Genomic DNA, 23223 nt, shown 5'->3' with positions numbered 1-23223 from the left:
ATTTTCAACCTAGTGTGTGAGTGCGCGCACATCACACAAACGCAATTTATGCCATACTGATATACAGTGAGTTGAAGCTCACTGATTGGTTAGTCTATGCGCAACAGAGCCTAGCATACAGAAACAGCTACAAAGCAAGGTGATATGGAATTAATATTGCAGTTGGTTCCAATATTTTAAAAAAAAAAAAAAAATGTGGGAATACTGTAAGCCGATAATTTGGCCGCTCCTATACACCTCGAATGCCTTAGATATAATATGCAGCGGCAGGGAACTTATAAAATGTATTTATTGATAAAAATTTATTAGTAAAAGTCTAAATTTAGTCATTTTAGACTTGAGTAATTAAAGCGCATTCCACGAGCAAAAAAAAATTATGTATAGAATGTATTATGTAATGAAAATAAAGTACCTACATTCACTGAATAAATATCGCTACTTTGACCGCTTTTTAGGAAATCACGAAGTCATTATGAAATTATTTCTTATTCATTGGACTTGACAAGGAGAAAGAAGAGTAATGGCTACTGCTAGCCACTTCGTTTAAACAATCATAAAAGATGAATTCAGAGTGATTTTTGGCATATATTATCTGGTAACTTTGTAATTAAAAAAGAGGTTCAATTGTTTAAAATAAATATATCAGTTCACATTGATTCAAAATGAAAAATATTTTTTAATAAGCCTTGAACAAGGACTAATTTAATAATGAACACTACTTCTCCATACTGTATTCCAGTGTTTCTCAAACTTATCTGGCGGTGGTCCACTTGGATAAGACATATGAACTCGGCAAACCACTTGCCACCCCCCTTTTACTAGGTCATATTTTACTTCCGGAGGTGAGCATATATGCCATCCCTAGATGCAAAATTGTGGATTAGGCATAACACACAAAACCTTAATATTTTTCAAAGTTATTAAGTCGGAGGGAAAATAGGATAACAACGGAATATATTGTGAAGTGTACCAAACTTGAGACATTTGTAATGTGCAGTATTTAATTGCTAATCATTGAAGATCAAGTATTCAACAAGTTTGTACAAAAAAAAAAGTATAAAATCTATTAAATATTAATGCGAAGAATGGTACTGCCTTCTTTCAGACACCAGTCATAGCTGGATATGAGACAAACTCACGTTTAGCTGACAATAGCGGCACAGCAGTTAATTTTATGTACTATTATGCCAGCCTGGCTGGCCGAGTGGTTAGCGTGTCCGCTCTCCAGTCAAGAGGGGTTCGAATCCCGCCCTGGGCATGGACGTCTGTGGAAATGCTAGTGGTGGCGGTCGACGGTAGATGGCGTTGGTGTAGTTACGGTCAATTGGTGGATTGTGAGTGGAGGAAGCAGAGTTGTAGAGTAGATGCCCTCCCTCGATGAGTCTTTGGACTCCCTGGAGGTGACAAATAATAATAATAATAATAATTATACACTCGAGTGCATATACTATGTGTGGCAGAATATTACGCACATTATATCGAATTAAACGATTATCTAAAAAACGTTTTTTAAAAATTAATAGGATGTTTAATTCATCGTATCCTAAATCGTATCTAAAAATTTACAAACTAAGGTGAAAAAAATTAATAACAAAATTCTCTCGCGACCTACTAGTGGGCGGCGAACCACAATTAAGGAAAAGTTGCTGTTTGCAATGCAACACATTGAAGACAGGATTGGTACCTCTTATTCTTTACACATATATAATTAAAAGAAACACGTATTAACCACAGTGAAAATTATTTAATTGTAAATATTTCATCCTAAGTATCTTAGGACATCATCAGTACAGTAGTTTAAAACAATAACAAGAATAACATACAGTTAGGGCGCATGATTACAATAGAATCTCATTAAACGTGCTACAGAAGTAAAAATAAAAAAAAAAAAAAAATTATTTAACACAATTTTGTATGACAATTTCCCATACTTTAGGAATAGTAAGAACGTCGTTGCGGTTTAAGTCAGGTTTCGTAATTTTAGAAACGTTTTATTACATATAACATATGTATTATATTGTTCATATTTCCGTTGTTTTTGCGGCAACTATCGTGTCGACAGAATAACTTACTTGATTCAGAACACTATCGAATAATGTTCTTTAGTTCAAAGCCTACGCGTAAATCAAATTATTAGCGCATTTTCGAAATATTTCTTCGATTTGGACATTTTGGCTTGTGACTTGTTTTGCCATCACAAATCGTGCGAATCATTTTGCTAATAAATGTGATTTGACTGAAGCCGAAGTAGACGTAATTTTCTCTATATCCTAAATTTTATTAAATTCCAGCCAAATTATTTCACAATATATAATGTTCTTGCTACCATCTGATTAAAACAAAAATTAGAATGGTTCAAATGTTGGAAGAGACTAAAAATACCAAATTTACGTAAAATCGGCCAGCCAAAAAATCTCGGAATATTTTGCGTGCGAATGAACGGACAATATAACTCTTATGCATTTTGCGTAAGATTTATATTGTTTACGATTTTTATTTTTTTGCAAAACGCACATGAAATGAATGTAAAACTACTACTGGTATTAAAATGAAAAATAAATGACATAATTCTCTTTAAACTAAGTGATATTCTTTTAATGATACTACACTGTTTACATAACCTTTGGTCTCTCTCTCTGAACAAAAGCTTCAAATTACCTCCCTGCCACTTCTTTGTCATGTGAATAATAATAATACATAAAATGTTCAGGTGGCGGCCGGTGAAAATTTTAAGTGGGGGTGCTGCATATACAAAATAAGAAAAAATAATTCATTTTTTCCTAATCAGTAACCAATTTATTAATAAGTAAATTTACATATCATAAAAATTGCTTTACTAAAAATATTTCATCCTCACTACGAACACACACCAATAATAAGTGTTTCATACACAGAAATAACGCGCGCAAGTATACAATATACGTATTTGTAGCGAAATGCTCAACGAGCAGTGTCGGTTTCGACATTCCGATAGTGCGTTAGATCGCTGTGCATTTGTTTCGTGTAACGATAATTGAGAAAATATAATTCTTTTCATATTTTCAACAGTGACACTCGTCATAATTCAGCCTTGTATCTATAATAAATAAATAATTATATGTTATTTTAACAGATTTAGCGATAAAATAAGATTTAGCGAAATTATTTCACCCTCACCACAAACACACACCAATACTAAAAGTTTCATATCTCACAGAAATAACGCGCCCATGCATACAATTTATCTGTGCAGTGATAAGTGCAAACGAATATTGGCGAGTCTAGCCGGAACTGACCGAACGTCATAATTCCGACACTGTTGTGCATTTGTTTCGTAATCTAAAGCGTTAATCGAACAATTCCAATTATTAACTATCCAATCAATGTCGAAACATAAGCAACATATTGGTATTGCATTTATATAATGTTGTAAGCCTTATTATTTATGAAAACGCAAACAAAATTTAATTTTTTTCGTTTTTTCCTTGGGGGTGCTGCAGTGTCGCAGTGCTTATGTACAAGCCGCCACTGATGTTCAGATAAATGTATTATTATTTCTAACTTCAATAATCGAATATAATAATACCTACACTATCATAAAATTAATCAATAAATGCATTGTTTTCAGTATTTTTTAAACAAAAACTTTTTCTAAGAACATGCATCAGCCTAACGCATTCTAGATATACCATTCCTTTCATCATGGTGTCGAATCTTGCGGAACGGCCCCAAAAAACTAAGCATTTAAAGAGCTTTGGTCATTTAAGACAAAAGTTTGAGCATATCAACTCTGCTTTTATTTTGTATAAGTAACAAAAATGCTATTATTAACATTCTGATTTCTATTAAGTTCTTATATGTTTATTTTTATTATTACTGAATGATAAAATCAGCAGATAAAATGCTGAAAAATATATTTATATAAAATTATTCCATAACCAATATCGTTAATAAAATGTAAAATTCATTATTATTATTTCTAACATTTGTAAATGTTATGCATAATGTGATGAGGATAATAAACTGTCATTGTCAAAAAATCACTTTTAGGAGAAAACACCTTAGATTCATAGCCTTCGTACGAACATTAACGGGCCCCAGCTTCAATCATGATCAATATACATAAAGAAATAATTCCATTGTTATAGGCAATTCTGTGATTTTTGAAAGCTATGGGGATGATATAGCACATTAATTTTAACTTATATTAAACGTTCAGTCTGCTTAAACAAAGCTGATTATTACGCAAGCAAGTGCGCACACAAATAAACACAAACATAAACACAAAATCACTTCTTCCAGAACACTTAGGAAACACTGAATAAGATACCAGCGCCACGAAATTCAGAAAGAGCTGCCAACATCACTGCTAACCCTTACGAAAACCGCTTAGTGCATCCAAAGTACGCAATTAGAAGCAATGGATTTCTCCGAGATTCTTGCAGCATATCCACGAGTGTCTGTTTTATATGATGGTAAGTAAAATAGAGATATTCTGATAACTTATGTAAAGTGAACATAAATAAGGTTATCCTTTCCATTTAGGAATAAGCTTAACAGAAAATTCACACTTACAAGTTGTATGATTTAGTTCACATACTTCATGATAATGCAACTTTAAATATGTACGATTTCGTGAATGTACATTCACGACATAAATGAGTGAGCAGTTGGTTTAGATGAGTTGTTGATATGGAAAAGTAGACCGACGATCGAGTACATTTTTGGCAGGTATCGAGACGGCTGTGATACAGACTATAGAGGAGGTAACATAGGAAGAAAGAACAAAAATAAAATCGAGAAGCAGAGTCATAAATGGATGGATAATTTTTGAAATATAAAGATATATCCATCCATAGATATTTAAAGAAAATTGTGGGCAGTTAGGGAAAGGGGGATTGTAAGCTAAAACTCAAGTAAAAAAAGTTTTTGTGTCTTAACCAGGAAGTAGCAGTTTCTGAGTTACCATCCTACTTTTCCTAAATTATATCCTGCAATTTTCTTAAAGTATCTGTAACATAAGCATAAATAAAATTTTATTTATTTACTCTTCTAAAACTTAGCAATAAGATCATAAAAATCTTCATGACAAATTAATGAAAATTATAGTGGGTGTCAATTGAAAAGATTAGCCACGATCAATAATGCACAGTATACTACTCGAATCGATGTTTGGCGTTCGTTTGTGGGCGGCTTGTGGGTTGCAGTTGCATCATGAAATCATTGTGTAGCATCCAAGAACAGTGGATCGGAAAGATACAGTTATCTTCTTCGTCGATTTCCATAAATTAATTTTCTTGATCTAATAGATATGTTAGATGCTGTGTCATCACCCTTTTAGGAATATTCCTCTCTCCTCCATATCGCCTCTTGTTGCCTTTGGAAAAATGAAACAAATTTATAGTGCATCAAAAGAGCACATTCCAATACACAGCACTTGACAATCGAAATATTTTGGAACTCCACACAGTTCTTGAAGAACCTACTGCTAGTTGCTACCGATCCCTTTGGATTTAATGCATACGTTTCCCCCTATCCTTCCTTTGCACATGTTGAACCCACAACGTATACTGACTTTAAAAATATGAGAAAGACTATTGGCTGGAATTTGCAACAAAGTAAAATTAGACTTACGTTGTGCACCCATACACACAGGTGTGTTTCTATATATGGAGTTATACCTGAATACCATTATACTAATGTTTATAAGTGGATCTGTGTGAGCGTTATGCAAATTTTTGCAACCATATTCCAAATGTAAGAACTAATGCATAATGACTACAATATCTAGGCATAGCTAACACTATTTTTCACATATTTTACTGATGGACATTTAAAACGACATTGGCCACAACCCTCCCCTCCATTAAAAAAAATAATTAATCGTAATCCTTGCTATGTTCCTACTGTCAAACACTAGACAGTAGTCTGACACTAGAACATCCTTGTTTCTTTCTTTCCTCAAAATCATTATTCTCAACTAATTTCATAACTTTTTATATATCCCCCCCCTTTCACTCTATCCATACTTAACTTCTATTTTCCAAACAGAGGTATTATTGCAATTTGCCAATATTCTTGATTCTTTTTTTTTACTCAAATGCAACTCGTCATTTGTGAAAAATCCCCACCTTTCAAAATATAAATTTCCATCTGTCAGCTGTTTCGTGTTTTGAGTTTAAAAACAGATGGTTAAGGTGGGCGTTTCTTCGCCCACCTTAACCAACCTTAACCAACTTAAGCATTGAACTCCAGAAGACTGGATGGATGAACGCTATCCTTAAATCCTTTGATACCAGCAAAATAGAAACCGAAGATATTACCTACATTAGCATAGAAGCCTTCAAGAGCTCAGTCGGTATCGACACTACTCCTCGGTTGGAAAGACTTCGGTTCGAATTATGGGCTTTTCAACGGAAGGTGATTTATTCGTATCATACGAAGGTGGCAGGGTTTTGTTCCCGAAAACTGTCCCCCCCCCCCCTTTTTTTTTTTTTTTACCCATACAGACATAATACACGGGCTTTAGTCACTTAACAACTACTCGTTCGCCTGGCTGTTTTGATTTACGGCCGAAGTAACTAAGGCTACTATCAAGTTAGTTAGTACATTATGCATGCAATTTTGTTATCTAGCAGTTCCGCTAGATAGCAGTATGAATCTCTAACTATTATGGCTTGCTCCACTCGTTTTAAACGTACGCGTTGATATAATATTTATACTAAATAATAAATTTCTTTGATGCTTTTTTTGTTTGTTTTTTTCATCCATTTTCCCATATTCACAATAACATATACCTTTTTATGAGGGGGGGGGGGGGTCCCGTTGCTGATTTTGCAGTCGTTCCATTTATGCCTCAACTACATAAGGTTCAAGTGACACAAATCCCTAGAAATACTTTCTTCATGGTCAAAGCTTTGTACCCGTTCGAGAGCAAGCTTACTGCTTATTGTGTATTATAATGATGAACTTGTGGCTCGACCCAGCTACTCACAAACGGTGAACCTCTTTCTATTCTAGCGAAAGCATCACATAACGGACGAGTACTAAACAAGTTACTGGTTATCACATATTTTGTTTCACAATGATTTCTGCAGATGATCATATATTATTGTCAGAAATTTGTGACTGAAATCTGAACCCACATCCTTGGTTGGCAAAGTGACCGTTCGATCGGCTATTGAGGCCAGTTTTATATATCTTCCTCCCCCCCCCCCCAATGTGCATCCCACCCACGATAAGTTGTAAACCTATCCTACATTAGTACTACGGTCGGACTAATGGGTAGGTAAACCGGAAATCCTATTTCAGAGACCAAACATGGAACTTTTTCAAGATATTTCAGGCGTCCAATAAGTAAGTGGCCTCACATGCAACTAATCTACCTACTATCTAAAGACATTCACACACACATGCTCGCAGTAAGATTCGAACCCGCTACCTGCTTAATGGAGAGTTGAAGCTATGCACTCGGTCGACCGGCTTGAATATGAAACGTGTGAAGAAGAGACTAAAGAGTACAAATAATTGAAAACTCCTTAATGCTTGTAAACACTTTATAAGACTAAATACTAAAATAACAGACAAGAATTTTATATACTTATTATATACTTTTCTGTAGAGAAGCTAGTACCAATATGCCTGATTGCGTGTGCTCTTCCGTTTTATGAGATGAAAACCTTGCCGCTTCCACGAGACAGTCTAATTCATCTTCAGTTAGTCTTTATAAAGTTTTTCGCATTCTATGTAGTTTTCGAACCTGGGTTTTTTTTTTCCTAACCAAAGGACGTCATCGATATCGACTGAGCTGCTGAAGATCTTTAAGTTGGAATGTTCTTGAATTATAACCGATGCAGCTAAGGCTGTGAGGCTAGTATATCATGCCTGTTAACTGCGTGTTTTGTGGAAAGAAAAATCCCTGCCAGCTCTGGATGAGTCCGGATGATAGGAAGAAATTAACAATAGTTCACAGCATATAAAAGTTGCCGCCTGATTGGCTGAGTGGTTAGCGTATCAGTTCATCAACGAACAGCCACACGTTTGAATCTAGCCGTGGACACGGATGTTTGAGACTGTTTAAGTGGGAATGAATTTCATTATCTGATGTGAAACCACCTCCCCGCGTACTGGAGGTTCGAATTAGCTTGAACAATTTCTGTGTTTGGTGTCCAGTGCAGGATTTAATGCCTTTGTAAAAAAGAGTAAATAAAAAAATATATATAAAAAAAAACACTCAGCATAGCAAACCGAAGTACTAATATATTATTATAGGTTTAAAACCTTTAGTGGCGGGAGTCACAAAAAGAGAGAAAACAATGATCGTGATTTGTAACTAAGTTAAACGTGCGTGTGTGTATTGCTGTTTCACTCGTATGTGAATTTTTGAGTAGCACTTCGTAGTTTTTCGTTGAGCGTTTTATAGATTATGTGATGATTTCGAGGCCTGATATTCGGTCAGAGAGATAGGTTGTTAAAATTTACGCTGCTCTTTCATCATATTTTTCCTGAGCAATAGTGCAGTCTTACGGTATGTGATTGTACTCTTAATCGTAAGATTGGTTCCGCCTTATACTATGCATACTGAAAGCTTCAAGTGCAAATAATTCATGTTTCGTCTATCTCTGCTTATTATTTTAGTGCATTCAGAGAAACGTAACGTAGTCATCGGCACAAACAGCTGAATTTGTAGAGCTGTTGTATAATTATTAAAAAAAATATTACATTTATTTTAAATAGACGAAACATTAATTATTTGCACTTTAAGCTTCCAGTATGCATAGTTTAAGGTGGAACCAATCTTACGATTAAGAGTACAATCACATACCGTACGATTGCACTATTGCTCAGGAAAAATATGATGAAAGAGCAGCGTAAATTTCAACAACCTATCTCTCTCTCTGACCGAATATCGGGCCTAAAGATATCTACTGAAATATCTTCTTTGAATATGTAGACACAAGAAATTCAGATATTTCTTTATGAAATTTACAGGTCATCTTCATTCAACTGATTCAGAAAGTAGAATTACAACAGTGGATTTCAAAAGATATGAGCCGCATGCCATGGTGGAACAGTACAGTAAATATAAAGTTGATAAATAAATAATAATAATGTTAATGTTTGCAAAAAAAAATCTGACTTTCTAAATTAAGGACGATCTAATAGCGCTTTAGAACTCTTTGAATAATCGTTCAAATTTGAAATGGCAACTATGCAAAAAGACAAGCCACAGACTAGAAGATTCTGTAGTCATTGTCGACCCAGTGTTGCGCTAGACCACACTTTATAGTTTTTTTAATAGCTGGTGTACGACTGATGTTCCTGCAAGCTCTTCTTTCAACAAACGACCTTTTGGTTTCGGAGATTCTATCAGTGTTTGGAAATGTAACAAGGAACATTTTCAAGCAGCTTCAGGCCTCCAGCAAACAAGGTGGTTGTCTCACACTGGTCGATAAAATTCATCTCCCACCTAAAAAAATCATAAATATCCATTACCACGGACGGATTCGAACCTGTAACCTATTGATTGGAGAATAGATACGTTACCACAAGATCAACCAAATGTGTGTGAAAGATGCGCTTGAGATGAATCTATTCTGCTGTATAATGCATCAAGGTGTTAAGTTCTGGTTTAATATAAGGTTTTGAGCAGACGATGTGCTATCTTAAGAAGAATTTTGATGATGTTTAATTTTTTTTTCTGAGATAGACGATGAGCAGATTAGACTTTAAGGCTTATCCTGTGAAGGTAGGTTTACTACAAACTGAAATTGTCAGTCATGCCAGATGGAGAGAAGGATATCTAGGAAAGCTAAATTTTCGTCATTCGGTTCTTCCGCCTTGGTTTCATATACAAGGGAATTTCCACGACAGGCTTTCAACAAATTCTTCTCTCTATTACTTTCCAATGATAAACAGTCCTTTCCCCTGTCAAGAATTGACCACGTTTCTTCTCCTTTTTTTCTATTTTGGATAAACAGGCCGTTAATTGAGAAGAGAAGGCAAGACCATCAATCGTGCATCAACTATAAAAAGACAAAGTTTGTCTAGCGCAGCACAGTATCAACAATGACTATAGAATCGTCTAGTCTGGGACCTGTCTTGTATATGGTTGCAGTTTTAAATTTGAGAGCTTATTCAAAGAGTTCTAAAGGGCTATTACATCTCTCTCTCTCTCTTTGACTTAAAACCGAATGACTGTTTCCTTCAAATGCAGAAAAGTCAGATCTCTATCAATTGCATATATTAACTTATTATTATTAATTACGTACAAGTTTTATATCCACTGTACTGTTCCACTATGGAGTGCAAATCAGAACTTTTGAAATCCATTATTATTCTACCTTTCTGTATTGTCAGTTCACTGTGCATATGTAAATTACTTATCGAAGAGTAAATTTATTAATAATCTTCTTGTTTACGTGTTCAAACATGTTTTTTCAAATAACGCAGCCCACTGAAATTAAGGCGTAATGTTTCCAGGGTTGGTGCCACAGACGAGGTCACAGTTGGCAGCTGAAGTTTATCTTACAGTTTGAGACCACTCTAGTGCTTACTGGAGGCCTGAAGTGGCTTGAAAAACGTGGCAGTAAGACGGATGGGAGTGTTCGTGTTGATCTCGAGAGCAGGATTCCTGGTTTATCTTTAATCATTAGGCCAACCATGGTGCTATAAGTTTCCAACCTTTCATGGTTTCCTTAACACTGAAATGTAAATGTTTATCCTCGAAAACTAATTTAGAACTTTTTTGCTTCATAATTTAGAATCTGTATGCACGTATTTTAATAAGCTTTCTAATAAAGCTAACGTTTTATCAGAAAGCGTATTAAAATATAATTTCACAACACAATCAGATATTTATACACCGTTTTCCCTTGAGTTTTCCGTATTCAACTGAATTACGCCCCCCCCCCCAATCCTGTTTGGACAGATTAATAGCAATTCGACTTTATATTAATTAAATGTTTGTTGCGCTCTAGTAAAAATAATGTTGACTGACCATTTTACATCTTAACTTTGTTTAATTTCAAAGCTTTTACAGTTTAAAAGAAGGAAGAAAAATAGTTCACTGACAGTAACTTGTAAAACTTCTGACATGTTAATGGAAAGTGTGGAAAATATACGGATACTTTGAGTATCTCTGTATATACTTTTTTCACTAATATTATTTCCGATATTTTGTACCATATATCTATGAAATCAACTTGATTTTCAGCTCATATACAAATATATGAAAACTGGTCACATAGAATATTATCAAAGAAACTGATCAAGCAAAAATAATGTCTACCTTCTGGTTTCGTTAGAGCTCGTAGGTAGCAGTTGCACTAATGGGCAAATCGACAAAATAAATCTTTAGCTTCGCACTACACCAAGAATAAAGTTTGCGAACCTACACTTTGCTAACTTTACAGCTGGAAGTTAAAATTAGCAGTTGGCTACTTTTCTGTCACGCGTGGCAGTAAGACGGAAGGGCATGCACGTAGAATGGGTGAGCGAGAAATAAGATGCTATGTTTAGCCCAGCTGAGTATACTGATGTAGCGATGAGTTTCTAACCAGAGGTGTTTAGAAATGGGGCAGAACTTTGGCATGGAACTGGATGATACCGTGGTCCCTCACATTCAAGAAGGTAAGATCAATGTTCTCTATCCAGTTGTTTTGAATTATTTATACTGTAGGAATGCGCTGTTTAATATTAGCCTCACTCATTTTTCTTTACATTTCGAAGACGTGATCATCAATGTTACCGAGTTGCAATGTGGATGAACTGCCATTAGTATGATGGCGCTTTTCTACTTCTTGAAATTAATTTTCAAAATGGCATGTTACGAATATGATTTACACTTAAATACTAATCAAACATTAACGTTATAAACTCAGCGTATTAAGGCAAATTATAAAACATTCATACCGACAAATTATAAAACTGTAATTCAGGAGCGACTTCCTGCTGGAAGTGGAAACACTAACCATCTCAGACGATGATAAAAATAATAATATACATTATGATAAAATGCCATATAACAGAATAAACCTGAAAACTACATTGCAATGCAAGGATTGTATAAATTTTTTTTGAAAAAAAAAAAAAAAATTGGACAATGGCGCGCACACTAAAAAAAAAAAAAAATTACTACTGGATCAAGAAATTTTTCGCGTTTCTGCAGGAATCTCAGTTTTACACACGAGGACTGATAGCACATTAGGGCTAATGTGCATGTATACGTGTGTGTTTGTGGGAACGACATAGAAATTATTATAAAGAGTGATTTTCAAAACTTAAAATAAACGAGGTTTGTGGAAAACGTATCGTGATTGGATGTATGTTTTCAAAGTCGCTTCGTTCTTAACTCGTTAAGAGTACGGTTTAAGCAAAATTTAGCCATGAATTAAGTTGTGTGATATCAATCCAATAAAGCTAAATTAAAGTACGGAGCCAGGTGTTAAGTTTTGTTTTAAAACTGGCAAAAAATTAAGCGAATTGTAATTTAGCATAATGACGTACACATATGTGAGTTGTTGTTCTTGTTTTTTTAAGTAATGAGTCCATCAAGTGAAAAAATTCTACGAAGACCATTTTTTAGTGGATGGGCTAAGGATTTTTTTTTTCATTTTTTAAAAATTAAATTTATATATTTTTTGTATTTAGTTATATATTTTTACATAATCCGAAAATCTTGCTCTAAAGAACAAATATACGTCCATATCCCTCCCAAGGACAATCACAAACATCCATACCCAAAGCAGAATTCGAACGTACAGCCTATGGATTGGAGAGCGGATGCACTAACTACTCTGTAAATCAGTCTGGGAAAAAAAAATAATATATCACTCTAGTTATTTCACTACACAAGAGAGGTCACGAATGCATTTTTTTTAAAAAAATACTTTTTGCAGTTTCCCGAACTACAATGCCTGTAACAATTACTGACTGCAAAGAGTGGGAAGAATGTTTCTTATAACACACATCAAGAACGACTTATCTGCAGAAAACAAAACCAGAAATTTTGACAAGATCGATAAATCTAAAGCACTTTTTTTTTTTAGTTTAATTTCTTTCTCTTACACACAATGTTGGGTCAAATCATTACTCTAATCAATAGAACTGGATAACGTTCGCCATTTTATAGTCTTTATATAGTTATATAAAGCATACAGAACAATAAGAACAGACTGGATGCGAATATCACTGCTGAATGCGTGTTTGTGAAAGTAAGTGGTAAATGATTTTCATCGCTTCCAACATAAATACAATGTAAGATCCATATTTTATATATGTCGGGGAGCGTCTTGCAGTGATATATATAACTTTAGCCACTATTACCATAATGCATTAATCTAGAATAATGTAAAATCACTCGTGGTAAAGCTCTCAGTGTAATAAAAGGGTGGTGGTGGAACTATTTAAATTGAAAAGATTGAATTACATTTCCAATTTAATCTTCACTATCGGTCTTTAATCAGCTAATAATCCTTTATGACTATATTGCACTAAATCAACCGAATGTACACGGGTTTACTTGTAAAAGTACGTTATTATTATTATTCCCCCCCCCCCCATCAAACCCACCTAGAGGACCACTACACTATAAACGGTTAGCAGCACCGAACAGACGTAGCACTAAAGACAAGGTTATTAAATAGAGGTGTGTCAAGGAAAAGTTCGAATGTTCAATCATCTCTGCGATAACTACATCCCTGCAATTATCCACTGGACATAATTGCAACAGCAAGTGATTCAAGGACCATGTCTAATATATATATAATAAATTAAAAAAAACGAGCAAGAGAAGTAGATAAGCTAATTCCATCAGTTTATGAAGATGAAGTAGGGAAAACTGCATAACTGTGGCAATGACTTTGTTACCGAACTCTCTACATCATGCATTGTGTGTCTGTATGCAATAGAAGTATCCAATATTTTGAAAGAGCCAAAGTATTCCCGTGGGAATGACACGAAATTTTAAAAATGACCAACAGTATAACTTTCTCTTTGCTAACGATTTGGGAAAGCTATGTTTTTAATAAATGCGACCTTTAACAGTTACAGCAAGCAGTTTTTACATATATATATACACTAGGGGCTCCGCCTCTTGACGCCCCCCCCTGTGTTCCGGACTGGTAGGCCGGTTCTCCTTGAATTCTGATGACTCGCATTTTGAAGACTCGACACTCAGGGTAGCCCCTGAGTGTCGAGTCTTCAAAAGGGGGGATTCGGAGCTAGTTATAGGAAACAAGGTAGACTAGCGGTAAGATGGACAAAAAAAAAAAAGAGATTATGGACATTTATGGTGGAGAGAAGCAAGATCGCCAAAATGGGTGAAGCATTCTTTCAGCAGTAGAGTGAAGAAAGCTGTTGATATATACGTATATGCTTTTTCATAATGCATATGTGCTAGCCAAAGACAACAAACAACAAGTAATGGTTAGGAAGCTGGAATTGACAATAAATGGCACGACATTATTATTAATATTTTCATCATGACCTTCCGAGATGTCGAATACAATGGGCATAATATTATTACAGAATATATTCTGATTTTACTCCACTAAACTTAGGTGGGAGATGAATTTCAATGTCCGATTTGAGACCACCGACCCTCTTACTGAAGGCCTAAAAGTGGAATTAAAAAGTTGTTTGGTCTCTAGGGTAGGGTTTCCGAGCTTATGTAAGTATAAATAAGTTACACAAAACAAATAAAATGATAAATAATCTCTTATCCTGTCCACGGTATTTATGTACTAAGTACAGGTTTTACAACCCATTGTGGGTGAGAAACACCTAAAAATAAATAAGTATATTGGGAAAAAATGTAGCAAAGTTCGAAAAAGATGGCGAAATCAAAACACGTTGGATATATTCTGGCATATATTCAAAAGCAAAAATAGGAAGCTGCAATATCCGCTTATAAATGCCAAAAGAACAAACGGCTAGTTAGTATCTTGTTATTCCCTTTGAATTTAACATGCCAAAATAATTTACGTAAAAGAAACTTCGCTGTTGGTCCCCCTAAGAGCTTGGATAAAGTGTAAAGGAAATGTAACATAAAACTGCTCAGCTAGTAGCTGGCAGTGAGGTTAATCCTTGCGCGCAGATGTCACTTCAGCTATGAGGTTTTTTTTTTTTTTTTTTTTCTGGGACTCCACGAAGAGTCACGTAATAATATTATACGTGCACGCATCTGCCTCATGCTCAGAATTTAATATTTTCGGATTTCCCACGCCAGTCACATAATGAAAGCTACCCACATCCTAAAGAGAAAATTTGGTAAACATTTTTGAAGTCAGTCATGCAACTTGAGGCCTGAATATAAAACTTGATAAACAGTTTAAAATAGTTGAGTGATTGATAAACACCCATAGTTTGGAACCAAGAAAAGAATAACGATTCATGCATTGGAATAGTTAGCTCCATTTTCCACAAGTTGACGAGCGCAGTTCTAAACTAATGCATGTCGAAGTTCATGGAAAATCAAGTTCTGAGAAAAATTTTAGACTTTTTAAACTCTGAATTTGGATTTTCAGATTTCCACCCAGCACACTCCGAAAGCTATCTCCAGAAATGTCAGTTTTCTAGTTTCGCGGAAGTGATTAAACATTTTGATCTGTTAACTAGTTCAACCTGGCAAGTACACACATAAACGTAGTGTAGGGACAGTGTGGAGGTAATCGTCAACATGCCTGCACTGTTTTAGCTAGACTTCCTATTTCTAGTAGCTTCACTTACAGTGTCGGTGTCATCATTGAGGTTTTCATACTCGTACACCCTGTCGGCGATGTTCGGTCCATTTCGTAGTCAGGTTCTGAACACTGGCTTACGTTTCGTGATGTTCTATTTGTTAATATTTGTAAGTCTTTCCCCCAACTGGCTTGTTCGCTTTAACAGATTATAAGATGATCACGGTTTTCCGCTCTTTTTTGCACCTTTATTTCAACCTTTTAGCCACCAGTTTTGGATAAACTTTAACCGATAATCTTGAAAATTTCTGATGTTTAGCTGTAACATAAATATTAATATCGTATAGCTAATCACTTCTTAATTTTCACTCTCTAAACCTGCTCCTGTTCATTTCACTTTGAGAAAAAAAAAATGAAGTTGGTAATGACAAGTCATCAATTTCACAAATTTTTGTTATGGAAAAGAAATAGCCTTTCTAAGGGGAAGGACAAAAGTCAAAGCTTTTATATTTACCGAGGACAAACAGACTAGATTACACGCTGGTGTGTGCGTGTGTATTTAATCCCATGCTTGCCAATGTTCTTCGTGACAAGCACTTGTGTATATTTCATAGTGACGGGCTACTTGTGTGTACTTCAAAACAGGGAATTGCACTTATTAATTCAAAAAATATTCCCGTTATTCCCAGAAATTGTATGTTCCAAACACCGAAAACATTCACATTGATGCCTGTTGACTTTACTAAATAAACGTATGTAAACATATTTAAGAAAAATTAAAATAATTTATTATGGAAGTTCCTGATCTAAAGTAGTCGCATAAAACAAATATAAACAGCTGTCTGCTGAACTACTAATGCAATGACTATTCACAAAATTTATTTTCTTCCTTTTTATCCACCCCCCCCCCTTCTATTTTTCAGTATGCTTAAAATTAATAACTACAAGAAGCAATAGATAAATCAAGGTGTCGGCAAAGTGGTCGATTCGACCCCTGGGGGTTGATGCTGCTATCCAAGGGGTCGATAAATGTCTATGGGTCAAAAGGGGATTTAAACTTTTAATGTTCTTTATACATTTCTTTAAGTATTTTCTTTAAATTTCTTTAATTATTTCTTATAGAGAAGCAGTAATGAAGTAAAAGGGTGAAGGAATTATTATTTTTAAATTGAGACATTTATTATTGATAACATTTATTTTCATGATGGAGATCAATGAGGGATCAAGGATTTCATGGAGGGGGTCAATGGTCTAAAAAGTTTGCCGACCCCTGGATTAAACAAATGAATACAATCAGCATCCCAGACAACACAGAGTCAACACGCACGGATTCTTTTTTATATAATAGCTATCACTGTTAATTTAATGTAATATTTTTTAATAAAAATATTACATATTTTCTTCGTAGATATTCTTCTCTATTACTGCACTTTTAATCATATATTATGCAGTTTTATTTCTTGGTTTTTATTAAACTGTAAATGTATTATAGCGTTTAATTACTAAAATCCCAAAATTGAAGTAAATTTATTCGTTGAAATTGTAAATAGCAAAACAATATTTTTTTTTTCAAAAAACATGTATGACAAGGGATGGAGTACAATGAATTATGAATCGAAGCTCTGTGGAAGGGAGAGAAGAGGTGAATAAAATACTTCAGTTTATTTGCATAAATATTTCTACTTTTTTTTTTTTTTTAAACTGGACCTTTGTTCTTACTCTTCTCGTTATGTTGTGTCTTTCATCATTCTCATTCCACGACAGCTTGTTTGTTCCAGTCATTATCGGTGATTCAATCAACTGCTTTAATCTTCCAGAATCAACATTAGCCAATGTTGCAGAGAAGCTGGAAATCGATGACCACTTTGAAAAAATTGTGATCGTAAATATACTGAAGAAAATGGATAGAGCCCACCATTCTTCTCTTCCCCCACTCCAAGACGTTCCCATTGGACGAGATCTGAGTTACAGATTTTAATTATTGTTTTAGAAATATTAGTGAGGGAGCTTATTTACTATTCTAATGCCTATTTATCTGTTTCTAGGGAAAAAATCCTGAAAGCAAAAATCTCCATTACCTTTAAAGGCTGACTACCTTAACCACCTTGCTTGAAAAGTAGAGAATAATTGATCCTCCACAGACGGGATTGGTGTATGATGTCAATAAGGGATAATTTTCACATTTTTGTAATTTTTGAATCCTCTTTTTTTCTGTCAAAGTTCAGCGCTTCATTCTTGCCACCTTGACCATGTTATTTTTTTATAATTCAAAAAATATGTGCAGAGTGAGGGTGTTTTTCGCCGCTGCACTTACTCTTTCTTCATTTGTAAATTTTCGTCTGTTGGCCAATTGATTCCGTGAAAATGTCAATTCAACTTCTAATCGCTAAACTAGCGTAGTTATTGGCATTTACATTAGCAGTATTAACATTTGTATTACGTCGTTTTTTTCTTCCCCCTTTTTTTTTATAATAAATACGTTGTCACTATCTCAATGGTTTAATAACTTGAGAGCAAGAGGATGGATCTAATCACATGAATTCAGTCTTGCTACTGTGAATGTACACGTCTCCAATAGTATCTCCGCTTTCCAGTTTACAAGTTGTTGATTCGAATCTGTGCAATGAAAGCAACTTGAAAAAGTCCTATGTTTAGCCTGAAGATTCCGGTTCTTGGATTATGTTACTTTTAGTCCACTAATGTGTTAGAGGTTTATGGAAAAGTTATACACCTCCAACATCAAAAGAAAAAAAATCTTGACTATTTCCAGGAGACATCACGAACTTCCACGCCTCGTGGCTCATAGTATCCCGTTATCATTTGGGTTGGATATAGGATAAAGTTACTTAATAGTGCATATTTCATATGACCGCGAGCATGGTAACGATAATATATCGATAAAATCAATGTAAAGAACTTCTTCGATCACACATTTTTGGCCGTCACCAAGTATGATGCCATCGGTTAGCAAAGTCGTGGCGTTAGTCTTCTAAAGGGATAATAATGATCTATCATCTTCCAAAGGGCCAAACTATAAATGGGGAGTACTGCATTAACTTTTTAGAACAATTACACGAAAAAAAATCATGAGATAAGACAGAGTATTTCACACCACGGCAAACGCAGTAGCTCTCATCCACAACTGCGGTGACCAAACAACGAACTTAGCTTAGAAATGGCCCGCATCCCTCTCCCCCACCCCAAGTCAAACTTCGTAATCTGCAGTTTATTAGGGCACGAACTTTTCCAACCCCCCCTCTTTCAATGGACCTTATATAGCACTATGGCTTTTGTCTTTTTGTCAGTCGAACTATTTGTGAAGAGACTTTACGAGTTATTTTTATACACGTTATACGACCAAAAGAAGCATATTCATCATTAAAGAATTTAGGCAGACTACATTTTGTACTAACAGCTCTATATATTTAAAGAGTTTTCTGGTGCAAAAGTTGCACTATTAAGATTCTTGAATTAATACCGTTTTAACAAATTAGAAGAAATCAGTTAATTTAATGTACCGTGAGAGAGATGCCTTAAGAATCTCTCTCACGATACATTAAAGGAAAATTCTCTCACTTCAGAGGAAAATTCTCTTCTCATAATAGAATAATCTTAATTTGGAACTGCAAGTTAATCTAATTTTCGAGTATTACATTACATGAGTTAATTTTGCTTTATTTCTTTACAGAAGTGGACACGATGTCACGAACTATGTGTTCTAAATCAGTACAGCGCCAGCTAGCAGACAGCATAGTCAGGTATGCTCCACTAGATGACATCCGCAATCTAATAGCGGCCGGGGCAAGTGCGGACGAGCCTGTGACCAAGGGATTACGTCCTTTGCATTACGCGATATTTCAGCATTACACTGAAGTTGTTAATTTTTTGCTCGAGGAAGGGTGTGACATCGATGCTATGGATGACGTGGGCTACGCTGCCATGCACCTGTGTGCTGAAAAAGGTTATCATGATCTAATCATAATCTTATTACGGCATAAAGCTCGAGTGTGCTTCTCTGACCTACGTCCAATTAATAGTCCATGCCAGCCTCCAAAAGCAGACGAACCACTCCGTCTGGCTATTAAAAATGACTACTTGGATATCGCGGAGTTGCTATTACGGAATGGAGCAGACCCAAATGCTCGGTACTTTCTGGGATCAGAAATAAATCTTGTAGATCCTCTTAATCTTCCGGCAATAGAACTTCTATTAAAGTTCGGAGCAGACCCAAATGCACGTGATCGGTCAAGAATGACACCTCTGATGAAAGCATGTCGCAACCCAGAAGGAATGGAAGCAGCCTTTTTACTAATAAGTTACGGTGCAGAAGTAAACCTTATGACTGACTCGGATCATGATTATCGTACCGCTATGCATTTTGCAGTTATTAGTGGCAATGTTGATATAGTCCGACTACTGATATCTCACGGTGGAAATGTAACATTCCCACCAGAATACAAAAAACCTACTCCACTATACTTCGCAATTTTGAAAGGAAATATGTACATGCTTCGCTTTCTGATAGCATCAGGAGCAGATGTCAACAGTGGATCGCCTGTTCTGGGATCTCCGCTACACATCGCACTTTGTGAAAAAATTAATAATCAAGTGGGTATAGTTCGAATGCTACTTGAACATGGTGCAGACCCAAACGCTTTCACAGATTCGGACAGGGGCCCAGTTCTGAAGCCTCCGTTGGGAGAATACTTTCAGGTATGTGAACAACCCAATCTTGAAATCGTCCGTCTCATGATATCTTACGGTGCTAGGGTTGTTCTAAAAGGTCAGCGTCAGCATCCTCTTGGTATTTTGAGAATTTTTCATCGATTGCATCTTGGACTTTATTCAGAGGTTGTGAACTTGCTTTTAGAAGCTGCAGAAGAATTTTGCATAATTTCCATCCAGCGATCTGAAAAACTGAGCGAAGAACAAAAACGCCTTATATATGATCGTGCATTCTCTCCGTTGACATTAAAAGCAATATGTCGTATGAAGATTAGACACACAATGGGCACAGGGTCACGGTATGTAAATTCCGTCAGGGCTTTGGCAATCCCTCAGGTGTTGCAGAAGTACCTGCTGTTCGAGTACAACTAAATATTGTACAGAAGGAGGTCTCTTTCACGGAAGCGAAGCGCGGAGATTTTCTGTGCTGTTCTTTGGCAGGTTAAACAACGTGATAAATAAAATGAGAACTCTCCCCCACTCAATAACAACTGAATGATAACTGTATAATGTTTTTGCTACAAGTGTTTTCTGCCAGTCACATATTTTATGCCATTTAAATAGAAGATATCGCAGGAAATAATAATGGTGACAAGTTACCTTTTGTTTTGCTGAACAGTTTCATAAATCGCAATCATAATAAAATCCGACACAACTGAGAAGCTAACTACGGCTGAAGTTCGATTTATCCAGTTTCTGTGATATTTATTTTGACAGTGAATTTTCTTATTTTTCGCATATTCTGTTAATATGAATAATGCGATCTCTTCTCATTAACACAGGAAAAATTAATAAACTAATGCACGCAGGAATGGTTATGCAAAACAAAAGTTATAACTTTTTATTTGGCGCTGTGATATCATGTTGACTGTAAACAACTTGGCCCAACACAGATTTAATAATAAAACAGGAAATTTGTGTGTATAAATAAAGTCATTTAATCAACGCGCACACACATGATTGCGGGAACAAACAGCAGAGTATGATAGTAACAGATTAACTAATATAGTGATACAATGAACACATACATTTGTATACTACAATAACATTTAAGTATTTTATATTGTATACTCAGAGGTTCAATCCCTGTCACTCTACCTCTTGATTCAACCTCTGATCCAAGTGTCCACACAGGCTTTACACACGGATTTTTTCTCCCCATCGGATGTGGTTCGTAATGATACATGCTATATCGAGAAATTATGGCAATTAAGAGGTAATATGACAATGGTAGCAGGCTGCACGTAGCTTCCAAATAACTGTGATACGGTCTTAATCTGTTCGCAACCGGAACCAGCCGTTACTAAAATCCCCGTCGTTACCACCAGAAAGAGCTAAATAAGTTATGTTCTTAATATTTTATTGTAACATCTACTATTTTTATGCTCATAATTTAAGGATTTTTAATATAAGTACGATCTTTTCAAACATTTAAAAGTAATCCAGTAGGGGAAGGGTATCAATGAACTTTTAATCAGAGTTTAAAACGACATCCTGTGGGTAAGCGCAATTCATCATTTTATTTATTTTTGCAAACGTTTTTGCTATTTCCTATGTTGTTTTCTTTTGTCTTTGCAGCTCTCTCTTGAGGCGTTTAGCTTCGTAATGTACATCAATCAGCTCACATGAAACAACCCGGAATGGAAGAAACGATTTGATTAAGCTTAACATTTCATTCTTTCAGGTAATAAAAAAAAAGTTTAGATAAAAGTTATAATCGGAAAACAACAACGATACGGGGAAAGTTTGTTGCAAGAAAAATCCCAATATCAATATATTTTAAATATATATGACAAATGTGATCAGTCTCATTTATTATATGATTAGGATTAGATGAGATTTCAGCTCACGTTTTGCAAGAATGTGCAAGGGAACTGCTTCAGCACTTGGCTAGCAGAACAGAACAAAAGTAAAAATTGAGTAAAAGCGCAGTTAGTAGGGGGTGTGAAGACCAAATTTTTCGATTGGAGAGTTGTGAATGAATGGAATGGGTTTCTAGTGTTAACCCATTCCGTTGTATGCCGTTTATCTGTTAATGGGTTCAAGGAGAGGTTTGATAGATTGTGTGAATAGTTTGGGTCTACTGCGATGAGTCTTGACTCCACAGAGCTGCCTGTTCTATTATTATTATGTGGAGAAAATATCCCCATCCTCATTTCGTTTTGAAATTTAATATTTGATAACAGTAAGCGGAACATGTTATAAAATTTATCTTAAAAATATATTTTTTAATTATGGAAAATAAAACGACAGTAATTTTTAACATCAAGAAAACAGTAAGTTACTCCTATTTTCTAAAAAATACTTTGAATAAAATATTCTACTTGTTTAGTATTAATGACTGAATTATTTAAAAAAAATTGTTTATTTAAGAGGAAATATTTGTTGCCGTTCATAATTTGTCGCTGTTGGCAGTTATTTATTATTTTGTGCTTAATATGAAAATAAATACGATAGTAGCACAATTCATTATAACATTTCACCAGAGGGGAAAAACAAACAAACAAAAAAAAAACATGGCGTACAGATGAAAATATTTTAAACGTTGTAAACTAATCCCAAAAGAGAAATCCATAAAACAAGAGAATTTAAATACTTATAAAAATATCATTTAGCGAGATACATCACAAAAGCCTTTACAGAAAGTGTATATGATTACTTCTCATTATCATGAGGATAAAGAGAACAGAAAGAGCTCAAATAAAATTCTTGAATTCACTAGCTGGATAACTGGCATAGAAAAATAATATAGATAATGAAATAAAACGATGAAGTAAAATTAAGTCCAAAATGACATCCCTCTCCATCGCAAATTGAACTTTTCAATTGCAATGGCAAT

General features: G+C 35.0%; 1 protein-coding gene across 2 annotated transcripts; it reads left to right on the top strand.

Moving 5' to 3' along the window:
* Nucleotides 1–4295: 4295 nt before the first annotated feature.
* LOC150104720 (uncharacterized) lies at nt 4296–21316 on the top strand. Of its 2 annotated transcripts, none has more exons than XM_090395309.1 (2): nt 4296–4454; nt 19348–21316. In XM_090395309.1, exons 1-2 carry the CDS (start codon nt 4400–4402, stop codon nt 20754–20756), a joined length of 1464 nt encoding a protein of 487 aa, XP_090251435.1. In that variant the 5' UTR covers nt 4296–4399; the 3' UTR covers nt 20757–21316. The 2 variants fall into 2 exon arrangements, with proteins under 2 accessions (XP_090251435.1, XP_090251434.1); XM_090395308.1 differs by lacking the exon at nt 4296–4454 and adding an exon at nt 11443–11610.
* Nucleotides 21317–23223: the final 1907 nt, after the last annotated feature.

Source organism: Typopeltis vanoorti, chromosome 7, assembly GCF_054136105.1.
Source record: "Typopeltis vanoorti isolate ZY-2024b chromosome 7, IOZ_Tvanoo_1.0, whole genome shotgun sequence".
Lineage (NCBI taxonomy): Eukaryota > Metazoa > Arthropoda > Arachnida > Uropygi > Thelyphonidae > Typopeltis > Typopeltis vanoorti.
This window is presented reverse-complemented; position numbering and strand designations above follow the sequence as displayed.

Coding starts and splice junctions, on each gene's coding strand:
- LOC150104720 (XM_090395308.1), top strand. CDS start 11,553: ATGGGGCAGAACTTTGGCATGGAACTGGATGATACCGTGGTCCCTCAC. Junction 11,611..19,347: donor GGTCCCTCACATTCAAGAAG/GTAAGATCAATG, acceptor ATTTCTTTACAG/AAGTGGACACGATGTCACGA.